Source organism: Pan troglodytes, chromosome 4 (genome assembly GCF_028858775.2).
Source record: "Pan troglodytes isolate AG18354 chromosome 4, NHGRI_mPanTro3-v2.0_pri, whole genome shotgun sequence".
Classification (NCBI taxonomy): Eukaryota; Metazoa; Chordata; class Mammalia; order Primates; family Hominidae; genus Pan; species Pan troglodytes.
The window spans coordinates 11,066,904-11,087,796 of record NC_072402.2 but is presented as its reverse complement, the minus strand read 5'-3'; the positions used below and the strand labels follow the sequence as shown (position 1 = coordinate 11,087,796).

Sequence of the window (20,893 nt, the reverse complement as noted above, 5' to 3'; positions counted from 1 at the left end):
TTTTGTTTAAAGATGTACAATGCACATTCTGTTTAATCCAAGGTTTTAGGGTATCAAGGAACTTGTATTTACACATATACAAATCTCAGACAGCAGTAATGTCAGAAGATCCAGGGAGAACAGCAGAATCTTACACCGCTGCTCTCTGAATGCTGAGAACACAAGTCAAATACATTTAACTTAAAAACAACGCTGAGAGATCACTGGGAAAAATCTCCAAAGAGAGAAGTCCACAAAAAAGGACATGTAAAGGGGAAGGTCAAGTTGTTGAGACAACTACTTTATTCTTGGGATGACTGTGGAGGTGGTGGAGATGAGCCTTGTTTGCCAGATTTCCGTTCGTAGTTCACGAGTCGTTGACCCACAAGGTACCTAGGTTGCAAAAACAAGGTGGTTACTCTCTTGTATGAACTTACAGAGTAAAACATTCATATGTCTTTTTAAATCTAACTCCTACTTAAAACTCGTCAATGGTTGGGCAAGTCAACGGGAGTCCCGAGTGAACACCTGTAAAGGCTGACACATCTACCTAGGTATGGGTTTGTAGGAAGCTGCAGAAGCAGCACAGGCTGGAAGGCCTCCAATGCTGTGCAATGGAGGACATGCTTCAGTCAGTGGTTTAGGGGGTCTCAGAAACTCAGACCTGTGGAGGCCAGGAGGGATACAGTAAACTTATGCAGTGGATTTATCTGTTAAGGTTCAGATTTTATAAAACAACTTAGTGGGCAGATCTAAGGAGACAGACTAAAAACATGACCATCAGAAAGCTAGGAAGGGGCTGGGCGTGGTGGCTCACGCCTGTAATCCCAGCACGTAGGGAGGCCGAGGCGAGTGGATCACCTGAGGTCAGTAGTTTCAGACCAGCCTGGCCAACATGGTGAAACCCCATCTCTACTAAAAATACAAAATTAGCTGGGTGTGTGTGGTCCCAGCTACTAGAGAGGCTGAGGCAGAAGAACTGCTGAAACCTGGGAGGCAGAGGTTGCAGTGAACTGAAATTGTGCCACTGCACTCCAGTCTGGGTGACAGAGTGTGACTCCGTCTCAAAAAAAAAAAAAAAAAAAAAGTAGGAAGGGATGAAAGTAAAACTGGAAGTTCTAGTTACAGAGAAGAAAGGAGAAATCAAAGGAGAAATTTCAGTGAAGTCAAAGGGAAGACAGCATTGCAGTGAGTATGAGTGACAGGAGGTGGGAGAATATGGTTCAACAACAGAATGGCAAGTGTTCCTAACTTATGTATGTGATGAAAAGAGAAGGCAATGGCAAAGGCCACAGGGCTGCAGAAACAAGGCAGATGTTACTGTAGTTGGAGTGACAGGGCAGGAGATCCTACTCAAGGAGACAGACATCTCCAATGCCAGGGAAGGGCGACAGCTGCATCGAAGGCTCACTGAAGGCCTGCCTTACTTAATGTGAGCAGATGGCTTGCAGGCTGATCCCAAGAGGACAGCAGGGACAAAGCTGGAAAGCAACAAGCTGTAGGTGGCTGGGCACAAGTGTGAAGGGCACCCATTTGGAGGCAGAGATGCAGATCAGGGAGAATGTCCAGTAAAAGCCCACAGAGTTGAGTGACGGAGACTGAGGGAGAGTGAAACCTGCACATGACAGGCTGTCAGGTAGCTTTCCTTCGTCCCTTTCCTCCATTTACTCATCAGTGAAATGAGACCGACAGTCCCATGCTGCAGCATTGTTTTAAGAAAGGGAAAGTGTATGAAGCCCGGTGACAAAGGCTTACTTAGCATGTTGTAAGGGCTCACTGTGGGAACTCTTACTTTTCACCAATACCTTCTCTACCTTGACTTTTATCTATCACTTTTCTGTAAATGCACACAAGCCTAAGGAAATATTTTGGCAGTTTATGTCCAGTAGCTTAATATGTCACTTTTTTAAAAGTACGCTAATCTTACTGCATCTTTATCCATGTCACTGTTTTATTCCTTTTCGTCTTACCTTCTTTTCTTGAAGTTAGCCATTCCTTACCCCACTGTTCCCCAACCAACCACTGATTTTAAAACTTTGAGAATTTTGTAAATATTTTAAACAGTGAAGGCTGAGCAATATCTACTAAAATATACACAGTACTACCAGGCACACAGTAATGACTAAATAGCAAGATACACTAAAAATATGGTCAGCATTATGGCAATGACAAAGTAAGTAAATAAAAAGCATACAGAAACCAAGTTAAATTGTACAAGTCCAAAGAGTAATTCAGTGGCAGAGAAAGGAGACTCTGAACCCAACTCCCTCTCTTCCACCACCACTCACTCTCTCATACTCAAGCCCACCACACACACACATACACTCTCACACACACACACACACACTCACTCACTCTTAGCGCCTCCCACAGACCAAACCCTGTGCTAAAGAGTACATATACAACAGCTGACAAGACATGCCCTCACTTAAGTCTACAGTTCAACACCTTTCTGCATAAAGGAACAGATGGGAAAAGAGGAAAGAGGACACTGGGCTACAGGAAAAAGCAGAAGAAGATAAAGCATGAGAAAGAAGAGGTCAATGGGAACAGACCCCTGGCAAAGGCTGAGAAGGGCAGGGTGCAGAAAGGCAGGCGTCCAGCATAAAGAAAGAAGCAGGTAGAAAGTTCCCTGAGGGCATGTCTTGCTTGTCATTCTGTTTGCAGTATTTACTCCTCTGCCAAAAAGTCGAGTGCTAAGAAGTTGATTTTCATCATGGAAAAAATACCCCTTCCCCTTCTTTCAGTTGACAGTCCTTTGTACTCTGTCTGACTGCCTAAGTGTACTTGTATTTTTTACTGTCAGTAAATGCTTTGGAGAAGTCTTGAACACTATAAATTTCATTCTCAAAAATCGTACTCCTCAGAATAAATAAGGTAACTCTATAATTTGTTGTGCAAGGGGGGACAAGCACAAGTAAAAGGGGGTAGTGTTAATGACACAAAGGCAGCAGGTATAAACTGGGACTCTCTTGGCCGACTGAGATGGATAAACCGTAAACTCACTTTCTCTGCTAGAACCCATTGAAGCAGATGCTTCAGCCTACAGTTCGGACATAAAGGTCAAATATTATCCCAGGAAGGTGTTTTCCTTGGCTTTCCTCAATCTCTCACTGAGATCAAGTGACAGAGTTTTCAATGGTTTCCTCAAAACAGAGAGTCCCACAACATTTTTGCAGTAACCCTCAAGCCTCTCTGTGCAACCTCAGAGTAACCTAGTGGCCCTCTATAAGCAAGAGGGGCTTATGCAGGCACTGCTAGTTTCTAATGCAGGCTTCTTATTTTTAGCTAAAACTGTTTAATATACTGTCAGACCAGAACATTTGAAAACAGACTGAAAAACTATTTGGAATGGACATTTAAAAATCTCTTGGCTGGGTGCAGTGGCTCACGCCTGTAATCCCAACACTTTGGGACGCCAAGGCAGGTGGATCACAAGGTTAGGAGATCGACACAATCCTAGCCAACATGGTGAAACCCTGTCTCTACTAAAAATACAAAAATTAGCTGAGCATGGTGGTGCACACCTGTAATCCCAGCTACTTGGGAGGCTGAGGCAGGAGAATCGCTTGAACCTGGGAGGTGGAGGTTGCAGTGAGCCAAGTTCGCACCACTGCACTCCAGCCTGGCAACAGAGCGAGACTCCGTCTCAAAAAAAAAAAAAAAAAAACAAACCACCACCAAAAAAAAAAAACTCCCTCTCCAAAACAGTTTCTCCCAGTCTTTTCCACCTCCATAAATGAAAACTCCATATTCCCTGTGTTTGGGCCAACTAAGTCCTTGATTCCACTCTCCTTCACATGTCACAATCTGTCAGCAAACCTTGCTAATCCCACCTCCAAGTATATCCAGAATCTGAGCATGTTTCCCTCCTATGATTTGTCACATCAGATACATAAATTAAGAAGTGAAAACACTTAAACAAGAGACGAACAGAACGCCAGACTTACTTGTCATTTTTAATATGTTCATAAAGGCGCTTAAACTGGCGGACTTGGAAGGACAAAATTGCCATCAATACCACGACCATCAGTAAAAATGGATAAATCCGCCGATGGACTAAGTTTTGCATTTCCGCAGTAACACCTAGAAAACCAAAAAAGAAAAACTTGCAGTGTATGTGAAATAACAGTGACATGAAACGTAAACATGTCCTTCCCCTAGAAGAATGGACTGGGGCAGACAAGCTTTCTAAGCCCCAGGTCTGTTAACTTTCTACAATCTGTGTGGGTCATGAGCCCTTTCTGACCCCCAACTTTCTCATTTGTAAAACAAGGAGGCCAGGCATAGTAGCTCGCGCCTGTAATCCCAGCACTTTGGGAGGCCGAGGCGGGCGGATCACTTGAGGTCAGGAGTTCTAGAGCAGCCTGGCCAACATGGTAAAACCCTGTCTCTACCAAAAAATACAAAAATTAGCCAGGTGTGGTGGCGTTGCACCTGTAGTCCCAGCTACTCAGGAGGCTGGGGTGGGAGAATCGCTTGAACCTGAGAGGTGGAGGCTGCAGGGAGCCGAGATCAATCAAGCCACTGCACTCCAACCTGGACAACAGAGTGAGACCCTGCCTCAAAAAAAAAAAAAAAAGGAACTGGACGAGATGACTTCTCATGTTCCACAAGCAGTGGTGTCATTGATACATTTCTACTGCACCACAGTTTAAAGAAGCAAAACCAAAACTGTGCTTATATAATAAAAAAATCCTCAAACTTTTAGAACACACATGTATTTATTTTTCTATATTTAACTCATGAGTTTTAATACTTCTTTGGCAGAGGGGACTGGGGGGCTTTAAAATCAGAGCAAGTACTTTCGAGGAATTCAGAAAATTAATACCCTCAGGTGGATTATTCCAAACACCACAATAGTGTGCTGTGCATAAGCTCTGGAGCTGAGTTTGAAATTTGAATGCTGCTCTTACTCCTTAAAAACTAGACTTTGGGGTAAGATTCTCAATCTCTATGAACCTCAATTTCCCATTTCTAAAACAGAGTTGACAAAACATATTAAAAAGCTACCCTAAGAATAACATGTAAGAATTACATAAAGCATCTAAACAGGGCAAAACAGGTACTAACATTTTTCATTTGCCACTCTTTTTCTCTTCCAAAGTCTTCCCAGAAATGCTCACAATAAAATTTTTAAAAATGAAAACATGAATGACTGGGTTGGAAATCCAAATTCTTAAGTCTATATACTATTAATGGGCAGAACATAATATATGCTAATTAGAATAAAAAAGAAAATAGGGCATTCCTACTCTAGACAAAACCAGTAAAGAGATTGTTCTAAAGAGTCAAAATAATTTAATTTTAAAGACGTATTCAACTAATAAGCAATGCGCTGGGTGTGGTAGCTCATGCCTGTAATCCCAGCACTCTGGGCGGCCGAGGGGGGTGGATTACCTGAGGTCAGAAGTTCAAGACCAGCCTGGCCAACATGGTGAAACCCTGTCTCTAACAAAAAGACAAAAATTAGCTAGGCATGGTGGCGCATGCCTGTAGTCCCAGCTACTCAAGAGGCTGAGGCAGGAAAATCGCTTGAACCCAGGAGGCGGAGGTTGCAGCGAGCCGAGACTGCACCACTGTACTCCAGCCTGGGCAAAAGAGCGAGACTCCGTCTCTCAAAAAAAAAAAAAAAAAAACTAAAAAGCAATGGGCTTTGAAATATATTTTGCAGGAAATATATATTTGCATTTTAATATGGTATTTATGATACTTGGCATAGTCACAATTCAAACCAAATAAAAGCCTTGAAGTTTCTACTTAGAAGGAACCAGGAAACGATGCAGTTTGCACACTGTGGGCCCTCAGCTTAACTGTTCCCTGATTCCCATGCCATCCTGCAGACTGAGGGATACATTGCTTAGCCTCTCTCTATACAAACCTGTGTTGAGCAATTTTTTTTTTTTGAGACAGGGTCTTGGCCTGTTGCCTGGGCTAGATTGGAGTGTCACAACCTGAGGTCAGCCCTGAACTCCTGGGTTCAAGCGATCCTCCTGCATCAGCCTGCAGGGCAGCTGAGATTACAGGTGTGCGCCACCACTCCCAGATAATTTATTTTTATATTTTTTAGAGGTTGGGTCTCGCCATGTTGCTCAGACTGGTCTTGAATTCCTGGCTTCAAGCAAGCTCCCACCTCAGCCTCCCAAGTAGCTACTGCACATGGCTAATATCTTTACTGTCTAAGAAGCAATGAGACTATTAGAAGTCAAACCAGTGGCAAAAGGTAAAGAAGGGCACACACACAAAGGGCTTCCAAAGGGCTGGAAAAGTTCTATTTCTTGACCTAGTAAGGTAACATACAAGTATACATGTTACACTGCAAGTTTGGTTGTGTGTTTTTTTTAAGCTCTTCTCTCACGGTTAAAGGGAGGACGGGGTCATTTCTGGCAGATGGATAAGACAAATGAAAATGTGGAGACAGTTATGGAGAGGACATTGTGTGTTTGATAAGAGGCCATTCCATGGTTGTTTAATCAAAACTCAGAGTATATGACATGGAGTGAGGTCAAACTGAAGCCCACATCAAAGCAAAAGGAGGAGCCTTGTAAACTATGCCAAAAGGTTGGACTGCATTAAAGGCCACAGAGGAACCAATGAAAAAGATGTTCACCAAAGAGGTACAATGAGATTCATTCTTTTGAAAGGTCATTGTGCCCAGTGTGGAGAAGGAATTAGTGATGGCAGGTTCAAGGCTGGGAAACCAGATAGGAAGGTGCCAAAGTTAGGGTAGGAGACGAATGACTCAACAAAAGTCAGGAGCAAACGCTCCAGAGACGAGAGACCAGATTCTTCAGGGAAGAATGGGACACTTGGAGACCAGAGGGACATGGAGGACAGAATAAGGTGACATGGATAGCCTTCAACGTTTCTGACTTATGCAATTTGTTCGATGATAATGTTTGCTGCTGAGAGACGGAATTCTGGAGAAGAAAAAGATTTGGGAAGGAAAAGTCTCTGCTTATAATTTTGAAAATATGTTGGGTTTAAGGAGCTATGAGGAGTCTTCACTACACAATCAACAAGACAGTGTATTTCAGTATAAACGTGTTGCCCATTAGCATCTCCTCTTTGGATCTTTTATGCCAAAGAATATTTCTTTAAAACTTAAATACAACAACACTGTTACTTAATTTTATATGATCACAGCACTTCTAGTCAGAAGAAGACAACCTGAAGGAAATCTGATCCTGCCTATTTTGTACAGCATGTAAATTTCAAATTTTATCTTCTGGTAGAGAAAAGAACTGTATCAAAGAGCTTTATGATCCTCTAATCTTACCCAGAATAGTCAAATCTAAGAAAAGTGGTATTTTGAAATCATTGTCTTAGCTGGATTCACATTTACAAATAAAGCATATGGAGTGAGACATCCTTTTTACCAGGGGTAAAGAGAATGTCCAATGTTAATAAAAGTGCTCCTTCAAGGCTCCACAACCAGCATTACGTACCTAGTAAAGGAACAACACCAGAAGCTATGACATAAGGTACACACAGGGAAAGCAACAGCACAGAGATCACGGGAGCTGCCAGTTTACGAACAATATAGTGAAGGTCAATGTTCCGGATGCCATTTGCGTAAACCTGAAACATTACAAAAAGCAATTAGAACAAAGATACAAGACAAATTCCTCCAAGTTAATACAGCAATCTCCACACAACTGAATCTGCCAACCCAAAAATAGTCAAACTGGTTACTTCTTCTAAAGTCAAGGCAAATTCTGGTATACCAACATAAGCATAGCGCCCACGAGTTTCTGAAGAAATGTATTTACCCACTAACGCTCTGCAGTTACCTCTGCTAAGTGATGAAATAAGACACTAGTCTAGAATAATTTATACTCTACTTGCACTATACAATACCAGATGACATTCAGTGGTATTCATTCAAGACCACATTACTTGAAGTAACTTCATACATCTTATGTAAGAGATACGTAATATGTAATATTGTGTTATTATACAATATTGCATTCATTTTATCTGAGTATGATGAGAAAACACTGAAGCAGGAAACGTTTCTGAAAAGCTTGCATAAATCAAATTTTAACAAATCAAAAGGTATTTAAAAATTTAGTATGAAAGAATTCTATAGTGAATATAAAAAAAGCAAGTCCAAGAATTACTAGAATATTTCCATCATCTTATCCAGAAAATTCTACAAGAGTAATGCAGAGGAAAGAATGGATGGAAATGGGAAAACCCTGGGAACAGAAAATTTAGATGGAGTGCGGACAGAAACAAGGCTTAGAAGGCTGTTATTTTCTTCTCCTCTTGCCTCACCAGCAGCACTTAAACCTCTCTTAGCTGTGACTGAATGTAGCATAACTCAACCCCATCACCTCGGAATTTGAATGGCAAACATGCTTAACCTTTTAAAGGCATGCTGCCATTCCCAAAGACACCTAGTTAACCCAAATGCATTTTAATCAATGAAGCAAGGCATCCCAGTGTTTCTCAACCATTTCCAACCATTTTTCTTAAATTTACAGAGACACACACGCACATACGCAAGAGAAAACAATGAATAAGATAACAAATTATTTAGAAGATCAATGATGTTCCACAGCCTCCAGTATGAATAAATCCCATCTCCATGCTCCTTTTTCAAGGGCCAGAGGCTAACCTGGCCATTCTAGAGTGTACTGGCCTGCACTCTGATCCTGAAGGGATATGAAGCCAGAAGCCCCCAATCCATCACACTCCTGGTGGACTTCAGAATTAGCCCATACTTTAGAGACACACACAAACACACTGCAATTTGCTGGCTCCCTAACCCCCCTACTCCTAAGAATCAAAATCTTGAAATACAGGCACTTTTTGAACAGATTTTCTTGAGCATGCTTGGCTAACTACTGTCTTTACTTCTCATACATCAAAAAGAGGTGTACTTTACTGCTGCAGAACTGTTATGTCTTACTTATGTGGCACTGGCCTAAGGATAAGAGGGGTCCCCACAAGTACATTTGCTAGATAACTAAAGCGTAAGGTAGCAGCAAAATCTGTTATTTTGGCCATTTTGGATAGAAATTTTCCTTAAATGAATTACCATACTTTCTAGTCTTATTATCGGAGTGCTAAAGCACAGTCTACCTTTTCCAAGGTATTCCCACAACAATCAAATTATCTGGCAGTTCTGTAATACAATAATAGTCTTAGGTACTATGTAGCTAGATGAAGCCAAAACAGCTCTCCTTTTCTAATGTTTTTTCCTCTGTCTTCTTTTATTACCTCGAGCAATAACCTTTCCCCCACTCCAAATCTACTACAGGCTTAGAAACATTAATATCAACCTTCACCAGAAAAAAAGCACGTATTTTCATTTTTGTCTCCACTATGACCAGGGTTCTAGATACCGTAAGCTACTGGTTAACCTTCAGATAAAGGATGGCTTAAACGTGGTTGATGAAAATTCATGGGAGTATAGAAAACCACAATATGCCACCCTAAAAATATGCCTCTTAGGCATAAGGATTGTTTTGAGTTGAATGCAACTGAGAAAGAATAGATGCAGGAAAACTTTCCGTCCTCCCTCTATTGCCTAGAAGCAGAATATAAATGTATAAAGACAAAAGGTAGCCCACCCCACTTCCCTCCACCATGAAGGACAAAGATTACCCACTGAAGAGAGCTTTGGGCCTTTCTGGGCCTCTAGATGGCACCAGAGGAATCAACACTGCCAAGCTTTACTAAGGAGCCGCATCTGCCAATTTTTTGCTTCCCCCCACTTGCCACCCCTAGAGACTCAAAATCCTTTTCCTTCATCTTGTCACTTCTCTAAAAATTTATTATTCTTTGTTGAAGATTCGTTGGAATTCAAAGCCACCTCTTTGAAATTACTCATTCCCTGGGTATCTCCATGTATATATGAAATATGTACTTTAATAAACTTTTGTTTTTCTGTTGTCTTTTATTAAAGGGTTCCATTTTAACTAAAAAAAACAAGGGTTGAGAAAAAAATTATTTTCCTCCCCTACAGTGGTAAAACAAAACTGCTGTCTTTAAAAAAAAAAAAAAAAAGGTTATATATGCCCATCAAAAAAAATGTAGAAAACTCAGCAAGGTAGGAAGATAAGAAATAAGAGTTATAGCTGCCAAACGTAAACACAACCAATTCCAGAATGTCTTTCTCTGAAAACTGATTTTGCTTACCTGTTCAATTACAGTTTTCAACCACCACTGAGGACCCATCAATGTTATAGCTGCAATGATTTTGGCATGCAGGACTCCAAGTGCCCAGTCCTAGGGAATTAAAAACCATTTAACATATTTCTGTTGTTTTTTAACAATAAACACAGCAGAGAGGCTGTATAATTTTCTTACATTATTTCACATCAAAATAGAAGTTCTATAGGATTGGCAACAATTTTACGAAAGACTAACGTACTGAAAACCCAGAGAATTTTTTTTCTTCAACAGCTCAAATTCAATGTTTCCATCAAAAATTGTTCTTCTATTTTTTAAAAATCTATATTGTTTTCCCAAGAGTTAGAGAAAGTCTGGTCATTAATGGATATCTCAAAAAGCAAATAAAATAAATGCCAAGATTTTATTTCAAACTATCTTTAGGCTATTTCATTGGTTTCAAGTGAGCTGATTTATGTCAAATTCAGACTGTGGAGCAAAGTTTGGCCTAAGAAACCATTCTAAAGGCTCACAGATAGCTTCTAGCTTGAAGCATTTGTGGTTCTACTGGGGAACTGTTACTAGGTTCCTCCTCATGGTGCAACGGACTCTTGGCCTGCCCACCCTCCAGCTCTCCACCAGACAGTCAGAGTGATGACTACTTCCTCCCTCCCCACAGCCCCCTTCCCCACCACCACCAAGTATCTCTTTAAATGCAAATCAGATCATGAATGTAACTTCCCTGCTTAACAACCCTGAAGTCCTTAGCAAGGCACACAAAACCCTTTATAACCTGGTCTCTATCTAGCTTATTTAAAACAACAACAACAACAACAACAAAAAACGGTATTTAAAAAAAAAAAAGAAACCACATGTAACATTTAGACTGATTCTTACATAAAACCAAAATCTTTACAGAAAAGACGGGAGTCCTCTGTGTTCACTACCTTAAATCCTGATCCCTCCCCAGCAATAACCACTATTAGCTTTTGGTACATACCATCCATGTTTTTCCCCATGCATTCAGCTGCATCTATACATCTATATCCCATAGAAAGTATGTAGTATCATTTTTATATGGACTTTGCTCAGATTGTTAATTCTCCTCTTCACTGTCTACCATCTTGAGGCCAATGTTCCCATTTCTTTACTGGTTTGATTGGTTATTCTAAGGATCTTCTTCAAATGGGGTGAGAGGTTGATACACACACTGAATTCTTGAATACCCTCAAATATCAATCTTCACCCTGATAGGTGAACAGCTAAATGATTTTTTGTCTGGGTAGAGGAAGCTTGGTTTTTGTCCCTTTCACCCAGTCGTCTATAAATTCTCTGATCTTATGGTTTTCAGTACTACAGAAAAAAAGTCCAATGACAATGCAGTTTTTTGAAGCTTGCATATGATTTCCCTGTGTCTAATAAGATATACCCAATTACGTGTTTTTATCTTGGATCTCAATCTTACCAAATCTCATGAGCCCCTTCAAACTACAGAATCAGATCTTTCTTCAATTCAGTTAAATTTTCTCCTACTTTTGTATCAATGCTGCCTCACATTTGTTCCTTCTGGAACCCCCGTTATCAGTACGCTAAGTCTCCTAGATGTTTCCTCCAAAACATTTCTCTTTCTCAATTTCCTCTTACGTTTTGCCCAGTGCTTTCCATTCATCTTCCAAGCCTCCAAGCCCAGCCCAGTGGTGACTGTCCACATCTTTTTTCACTACTAGATTTGTCTGAAATCTATGTCATACAGCTCCACAACAACTGCGTTCTGCTTTAGAGCTGCTGTTTGTATGTGCGTGTGAACATACTGCACTCGGCGTCCGTGTGTTTGCTCTTCTCTCTGGAAGCTCATGGCTCTGCAAGCAGTGCTGTCAAACTGGCATGTGTTCTGACTGCTCTGCCTTAACTTCCTTTCTGTGGCTGCTGAGCCTCCTGCATATAAAGCACTTGTTATAATTTCCTCTGCAGCCTCAAGGAGGCTTGGGCCTGGCTGAGAATATCCTAAAGGGCTTCAAAAGGATCTTTTACGTCTTCAGACCTTTGGGATAGCCCTCCAACAGTCTCCTACTGAGGAACATGAAGAAAGCCTCCCTGCTTTTTCTCACAGGCAGGGAAGATGCAACAACCCACCAATTCAGCTTTCTCTTGGCCTTCTGGGAGTCCAGCAGACACCCAAATGAGATTAATGTTTACCCAAGGAGGTCCAAGATCACTGTGATTCGCGTTCTCCAAAAACCCACTGCTTTGCAGTCCTCTCCTGCCAGACAGGACACACCACACTAGCTGCTCTGCTAGAATTCCAACTGGCCCACTATCCCACAGAGCTGCAGCCACTTGCTGCAGGAAAGGCAAGTAGCTTAAAGTCATGAATTAAGAAAAAGCAAACTGTTCCTTCAAAAACTTGGGGGTTTAATGCAAAACATTAAGGATAGCACGCTGCACATTATCTGTCTACAGCTTGTGCTTTCCCCCAACTCAGAAACATGTCTGGGAGCTATCGATATCAAAACAAATATCTCTACTTCATTTTTTCAATTGCTGCATTGATATTCCACATTTTATTTGGGCATTCTCTATTGGTGGACATCTAGATCACTTCTCATTTTTTGCTATAAAAAATGATGTATTTGCAGAAACAGCCTTGCTCATGCCTCACAGTAGATTCTGAAAAGCCAAACTGCTGAGTCATAATATATAAGCATTTTTAAACTTTGATAGCACCAAAGAATTCTCTAAGGTGATGATGGTTTCGCAAGTACTGCTGAGTACTGTAAAGACCACCAAAAATACAAGTGTGACTAGAACAAGTTGCATTTATTACTCATTGCAGCAAGGGAGTAACACAGCATGGAGAACTTGGGGCCCCTCAGTAAGAGTGCTAGAAAGGGGTTATTACAGGATTTCAGCTTATGTTAGGGATTTGGGGGAGGATTTAAGAAGCAGGAATTTGGTCTGTATCAGATGCTATTAGAAAGCAGAGTAATCTGTGAATGGTTATCTTAATAAATAAATCTTATCTAGAAAAAGTGGCAGAAGCTAAAACTGTAATTGGTAATGAGGCAGTAACCAATCATGTTAGCCAGTAAAGGGGAATGTTTGGTCATTTCTGTGGTTTGAATAATGCTCCTGTTCTGTCTGTGTTCAGACATGATTGCAGAGGGTCTTGCTTTTGTCTTCCTCTATCTTGATCACAGAGTGACAGTGTATGATGTTGATGTTCTGTCAAATTGTTTATGTCCAACAGGAGAACACTAAGGCCTGGCTAACAGTGCCAAGATGGCTCCTTGATGCCACGGGATGCTCTGGCCTTTTCCAGGGCTCATGCTGCGTAACATTAAAAGGCAGATAGTATCTGTTTGTCCCATTTGCAGCAGTACTTTGCTTGATCACTGACTGGGTTAGGGTATTGTCAGCCTGACCCCTCCACTAGTTGTGTGTTTCCCTTTGAGCCATCAAGTAATCCATAAGGTGACACTTTGCCACCATTCAAATAACCACTTTCACACTGCAATGTAACATACCTGCAAATTCTTTTCCCATCATGTGGTAGGGGGTCTATGTCCTCTTCCCTTGAATCTTAGCCAACATTTGTTACTTGCTTATACCCAGTAAAATGTACTGAAAAGTGATGTTGTAGGCCTTCTGACATGGGGTCATTAAAGATGATGCAGCTTCTTGTTTGTGGGGTCACTCATTTCCCTGAACTACAACATAAGAAGCCCAAATACCTTGAGGTTACTTAGCTATGAAGCAGCCCAGGCACATATAGGAGCTCCAGTCAACAGCCCCAGATGGGTAGCAACCAACAACAAGCATCAACTCTCACACTGTTAAGTGATCACTGACTGGGTTAGGGTATTGTCAGCCTGACCCCTCCACTAGTTGTGTGTTTCCAGCCAAATGATTCCATCCATAACTGTCAAATCATTCCCAGCCATTGAATCTTCCCAGCTGAGTCCCAGATAGCACAAAGCAGAGGCAAAGTGATATGCCCTGTCTTAATATCTGACCCACAGACTCTATGGACAAAATTAAAATGGTGGTTTTAAGCCGCAAAGTTGTGGGATAACTTGTTACACAGCAATAGCAACTGAAGACTGATCAACCTTTCATCTGTTGGGTTCAACATCCATTAACAATCCTTGCTATAATCAATTATTTTGTTAGGTATTGCAAAATAGTATTTTTCTAATCGTGTTAATCTCTCTACCTTTATTTGCTGGCATTTTTCTGTAAAAAAAAAAAAAAAAAGAAGGTAGCTCTTTCCTTCAATTACAGATACTATTTGACTACTCTGGAATACGGCTCCTACAGAAAGGCATAACATATGCTTAATTAGATCCTCCTCAACTTACAATGATGTTAGGTCCAGATAAACCCATCTTTAATTGAAAACACTGTAAGTCAAAAATGCATTTAACACATCTAACCTACCGAACATCATAGCTTAGCCCAGCCTATCACAATGCGCTCAGAACATTTACATTAGCCTATAGTTGGGCAAAAACTTCTAACACAAAACCTATTTTATTTTTTGCCTTGTAGTATAACTGAGGCCTAACAAGCCTATGTAATTTTATAATTACGTAGTGACTATCTCATGCAATTTACTGAATACTATACTGAAAGTGAAAAACAGAATAGCTGTAGGAGTACTCAAAGTACAGTTTCTGCTGAATGTGTATCGCTTTCAACCATCAAAAAGTTAAAAAGTCATAAATCAAAACACAAGTCAGTTCTGTACTTCTTTGTATTACTTATTTCTCACCTATTCTAGTCTATGAACCAGACTAGAAAGGAGGCAGTTCCCCACATATGCATGCCTTGTCTCAAGCCAGGTCTGCCCATCTCCCTCCTGGAATATACTTCTTCCTTTCTTACCCACTTCTCTGTTCTCTACTAGTTAGGTTGGCTTAGATACTATCTCTTATGGAAAACCATACCTGAAACTCCCAAAGCTAGATTAAATGTCTCTCCTACACAATGCCACAGTTCCTTGTGCTTCCCCTAATCACACCACACAACACCTGTGTACCTGTCTAGCTTTCCCATCAGAGTGTGTAAATTCCTCAGGAAAATTACTGCACTAGCCTCATTTTCATCTGGGTGATACAATCCAGGGTGTGGGTACACCATTAAAAGCACTTAAATAAAAATTTTCGGGTAAATGAAGTTTGTGGAGGTTCTCCATCTGGAAAGCAGAAAAAGGGAAATACGGGCCAAATAATTTTCATTTTCTGAAAAATCCATTGCAATATACTAAGAGATAAAAACAAAGCTAAAAAGCCTTTGAATGACTGAAGTCAATACCTAGCTCTTTTCCCCCAATACCTACTAAGAACTTGAGATCTTAATTCTATGATGTTAAAAACCTCAGGCTCTAAATACAGTAGAAAAGTTCCATTTCTTTTTCCATGAGCTTTAAGACCTTTGCTGTGACTTACATGGGTTCCCTCAGGATGCTCTTGGTTTTTTTTTTTTTTTTTTTGGAGACAGGGTCTCACTCTTGTCGCCCGGGCTGGAGTGCAGTAGCATGATCTCAGCTCACTGCAACCGCGGCCTCCCAGGCTCAAGAGATCCTCCCACCTCAGCCTCTCGAGTAGCTGGGACCACATGCCCACACCACCACGCTTGGCTAATTTTTTGTATTTTGGGTAGAGATGGGATTTCACCATGTTGTCCAGGCTAGTCTTCAACTCCTGAGCTCAGGTGATCCACCCACCTTGGCCTCCCAAAGTGCTGTGATTGCAGGCATAAGCCGCTGCACCCAGCCAGGATACTCTTTTTAATGGATCTGTGACTTTGTGGGAAAACATGCTATAATAATTCAAAAGTATTAAAGCCTCCAAATCAAAAGGAGTAAGACAATTCACTCTACCTCAAAGGTGAACAAAAATCAATGACTATTAGTTTGTATTTTCAAGTATTAGAGAAGACTAAATGGTTAGTAACATTTTAACCTATAAAGTAAGCACTTTTAAAGGAGTTATAAGACCTGCATATTCTGAAAGATTGATTAAAGAGCATTAAACAATTTTATAAGAGTTCCTAGAATTAAAAAAAAATTAGTCTTTCTAAACCAGCTGCTTAAAATCACCTAAAATAATTAAAAATTATATTTTTTTCCTTTTGTCTTTTTTTTTTTTTTTTTTTTTTTTTGACAGAGGCTCTTACTCTGTTGCCCAGGCTACAGTGCAGTGTCATGAACACGGCTCACTTCAGCCTCAACCTCCTGTGATCCTCTCACCTTTGCCTCCCAAGCAGCTGGGACCAGACGCATGAGCCAATTTTTTATAGAGACTAGGTCTTGCCATGCTGCCCAGGCTGGTCTCGAACTCCTGGGTGCAAGCAGTCCTCCCACCTCAGCCTCCCAAAGTGCTAGATTATAGGCGTAAGCCACATGCCTGGCTAGGATTATTTTCTGATCTCAAATCCTTAATGAAATAACATGAGCAAAAGACATACATTTACCTGCCATGGATAAAAAAGAGGAGTCTGATCCAAGGGAACCCTCAGGGGAGCCACAATGACCAGCTCAAACAGGAGCCCCAGAAGGAGAGGGACAACTCCAGCCAACAGCACCGCAACTATCAAAGTCTTCATGATCTATTAGGAAACAGGAGCCCACATCATTAAAGAGGATCTTTCTGAGCCAAACTCTATTTCCATTTTGAGGTTTGAGACTGATGCCTAACAGAGCAACCACAGTCATCCCTCAGTATCCACGGGGACTGGTTTTAGGATCCAGAAAATCTGCAGGTACTCAAGTCTCTTACATAAAAAGCACACAGCTGGCTGGGCTGTTTTTTTCTCACAATCCATTTCTTAGGACTAGGTTTCTGTTTGCCCAAGAAAAGCTACCGACTGGCCAAGGCCCCTGCTCCAACGGTGGCCCACCCATACACAGGCTGATCTGTGAACTTTGAGGTGGACTGGTATACAGGAAGGGCTCTGTACAATCCTAAAGTAATCAATAAAGCTGATCAAACTGGCTCCCTCAAAGAACAACATGGTCCAATAGAACTTAGCATACTGATAGAAATACCCTGTATCTGTCAAATATGGTAGCCATTTAGCCACATGACTAGTATACCAGACAGTGCAGCTCTAGCAACTGGACTAAATGGCAAAATGAAAATAAAGCTGACACAGAGAGGAGACATTATAAAAGAGTAATGATGAAATTCTGACCAAAAAAAAAATGATTTAAAGTGGCCTTGGATCCTGATGACCTCTCTTTTACTTCAGGTGGCCTCAGAAAACACACCTGTTTCAACAAGAGACTAAATATGATGTGTGTGGAAGACAAAATACTTGTTTCTCTATATGGCACTTTCTAATAATGTGGAAGACTATCAAATGAAAACTGGAATTAGCTGGATTCTGTATTTTAAATATGGTTGTCTCATTATCTTATAGATTAAATAGCAATTATACCCCTCCATAATATATAATGAATCTCTCACTATAAAAATGGATTTTACATTTTTCTTCAACATTAATATTAAATGGATATTAAACTTCTAATGAAATCAAAATCAAAATATAAATCGATAAAAAATTAAGTTGATTATACAAATGAAAAGGTGTAAGCAGTAACCTAAGCATAGTTACCAGTTGCAGCCAACATTACACACATACAGACATAAATCACTGCACTCAGATAATCATCTTACAGTATTTTTTTTTATCCTACATTTGTGGGAGTCATATGTGTTACTGAGAGCAATAATGTTACAAAGTGTCCAGTAAGGCCCTTAAGTAAGTAATATAAGCATGTGTAGGTGTGTGCATGCACGTGTATAAAGAAAAACATGCTACTAAATGATCCAGTAAAAATATATTATATACATATACTTTTTAAAATACAGATGGGGTCTTGCTTTGTTGCCCAGGCTGGTCTCAAACTCCTGGGATCAAGCAATCCTCCTGCCTTAGCTTCCCATAGTACTGGGATTACAGGCATACGCCATTGTGCCCAGCCTGTTTTTCTTTTAAACCTCATATATCTGAATGTAGGACTCTGAACAAGAATGAACCAGAAAGCCACTATCTTGAAAGAGTATTTCTTCTAATTCAAAAAATCAACTCTCTTGAAACAATATAGTAAGGAAATAAATGTGCCAAAAAAAAAAAATTTAAGATGACTGGAAAAATATTCACTATTCCTAACAGACAAGATCAGTCTTGTATTACAAACACATACCATGAGAGACCACTCTTTAACCTTCTGGAAGATCACTCTGCGTCCCTGAGGCATCCATGCCACCATCACCGTCACAGCCCTTATGGTTAGCCAGCAAACATAGAGACCACAAGCAGCTGTGTAGAGCTCATGGATTTTGGCAGTCCCCGTCCAAAATGACATTAACCAACGGCCAGCAAATACTGAAAATAGAAAAGCTGATAAATGAGACATGTGGCTAGGTAAAGAGAATTGTCATCTTCATGTTGTTATGTTAGTATTTTCACATTAGGAAAAAGATATCACATTCGATATATCAATGTCTTCATCAAAAAAACAAAAGACAAAAATCACAATGTCTAAAGAGTACACAATTTGATGAAATCACAACCAAAACAAGGTAAGTTCAATGGAGGCGAGCTCTACTGGGACATACACTCTGATTTGTCATGCCAATTACTTATTCTTTTAGGTCTAAAAAAGCTTTTGAGGGAATTAATGTTTTCATTGTTTTTATCACCAAATGAAACTGTTATGCAAATAATAGGACAAAAGTGGGGAATTTCTTCCTCTTATTTGTGATGTCAATACTTTTAATATGTAGAAACATTACAAATAATTTAGAGTAACTATCTTCCAATTGGCTCATTCATCAAGACAGAAAACTAAACTTATTTTAATAAGGAGTGGGCAAAATAACATTTTAAAGCACAATAATCAAAGAATACCATATTAATTTTCTTAGAAAAAGTTAAGACTATCTGAATATACTGGAATGTGAAAAATGGATTTGAGAGCAGTCTAAGGGAGTGCCTCATACAAAAAGTTGTTCGGAATAAACTCTATAGCATCCCACAACAATCACTTGGATAAGACCATTTACATAATTTAGTAACTTACTTTATATGATTACTTCTCAATAGGCTAGAGAGAACAGCAAGACCCAAATTTCCAGTATATTTTTTCCTACAGATTGTCTTCCTAATATGGTACTATACTTTTTGAATTCCTAAGTAGAGCTATAGACCTAGCTGAGGTGGAAGGATTGCTTGAGCCCAGTAGTTCAAGGCTGCAGTAAGCTATGATCATACTACTACCCTCCAGACTGGGGAACAGAGCAAGACTCTGTCAAATAGCTAAATAAATAACCTTAATGATGCTATTAGCTGAAGGCTAGCACAAGCTCATACCTGGTAAAGTAAGGCAGATGAGGCTGGCAATCAGTAATGTTATACACATGAAGACAATCAACAGAAATATCTGCAAAGTAAAACATAAAGAGTGCATAAATAGAGAACACGTGCTCAATGTATTTTATCAAAGAATCAACACAATCTTCCCATTAAAAAGAAATCATCTATATTTGCGTTGCCAGGTTTCCTGCAATTTCACATAAAATTTTTATTTTCAGTAAAATTACCTATGATTTAGGCCAAAATGAAAATAAGTATCCATTCTCACATAACCAGATACATCCCACAAGTAAATGGCAAATGTTTTAATCAGAGAGCATAAAAAAAAACATTCACCTTAAATTTTCCCTTGTTATTAAAATAAAACATTACAAATTAAAAACATTCACCTTTTAATCAAATAACAGTGCTATCCAATTAAAATGTTCTATAATGACAGAAATGTCTAGATCTGCACTGCTCAATGCAGTAGCCACTAGGCCACATGTGGCTACTGAGCATTTGGTATGTGGTTAGTGTAAATGAGTAATGAAATTTTTAACTTTATTTAATTTTAATTAAATTGAAATGTAAATAGCCATATAAACTAGTGCTCCTGTACTGAGAAGCTGATATGGTGTGACTGTGTCCCCACTCAAATCTCACCTTGAATTGTAATAATCCCCAGGTGTCAAGGGAAGGGCCAGGTGGAGATAACTGAATCATGGGGCAGTTTCCCCCATACTGTTCTCCTGGTAGTGAATTAAGTCCCACCAGATCTGACGGTTTTATAAATGGGAGTCCCTCTGCACAAGCTCCCTTGCCTGCTGCCATGTAAGACGTGACTTTGCTCATCATTCACCTTCCCATGATTGTGAGGCCTCCCCAGCCATGTGAATGCTATGAGTCAATTAAACCTCATTCCTTTATAAATTACCCAGTCTCAGGTATTTATTAGCAGTGTGAAAACAGACTAATACAGAAGTGCAGATAAAAAGTGATCACACAGAGAAGAGGAAACCAGTTTCCCTGAGCAGAAAGGCAGCAACTGTAGCTTGCCTGCTAGCTTACCAGGTGGATCTCCACAAGACCAGAGGGCAGAGCTCTGGTGGGAAGCCTGAAAAGGACAGATGACAAAACCCAGGAGACTCTGAGGCTTTGTCAGCTGTAACTGCGTGAAAAGTCATTTTTTGAGTCTGTCTCTGATCTGGCCAGAAAGTAACTGTTGCTCAGAAGGCCTTTTTTGTCTGCGGAGAGGTGAGAGAGCTGAGTAAAGACCAAGGGGAAAAAAAGGGAGCTGACTATGAGATCTGCTATTAAAAGATAAAGGAAAAGATGACCTTCATGCTTTCCTCAAGGTTATGCAGCAAAGTCCTCTAGAATAAGCCACTGAATCAGGAACAGAGATATGCCCCTCAAGGGGACAAAGGAG

General features: G+C 40.2%; 1 protein-coding gene across 7 annotated transcripts in view; it reads right to left on the bottom strand.

The window, feature by feature from the left end:
* The window catches only part of MARCHF6 (membrane associated ring-CH-type finger 6), an 85,277-nt gene continuing 64,384 nt past the window's right edge, over window positions 1-20,893 (bottom strand). For 5 of the 7 annotated variants that reach the window (XM_003310628.7, XM_063811085.1, XM_063811087.1 and 2 more), the window contains exons 20-26: window positions 19,480-19,549; window positions 18,311-18,492; window positions 16,576-16,710; window positions 10,129-10,218; window positions 7,428-7,560; window positions 3,930-4,065; window positions 1-372 (exon numbers count right to left, since the gene is read on the bottom strand). In XM_003310628.7, the coding sequence (XP_003310676.1) occupies window positions 282-372; window positions 3,930-4,065; window positions 7,428-7,560; window positions 10,129-10,218; window positions 16,576-16,710; window positions 18,311-18,492; window positions 19,480-19,549 (837 nt within the window). In that variant the 3' untranslated portion in view covers window positions 1-281. Of the gene's footprint in view, window positions 373-3,929; window positions 4,066-7,427; window positions 7,561-10,128; window positions 10,219-13,625; window positions 13,809-16,575; window positions 16,711-18,310; window positions 18,493-19,479; window positions 19,550-20,893 lie in introns of all 7 variants that reach the window. The other 2 variants (XR_010157144.1, XR_010157145.1) reach the window with 1 other exon arrangement.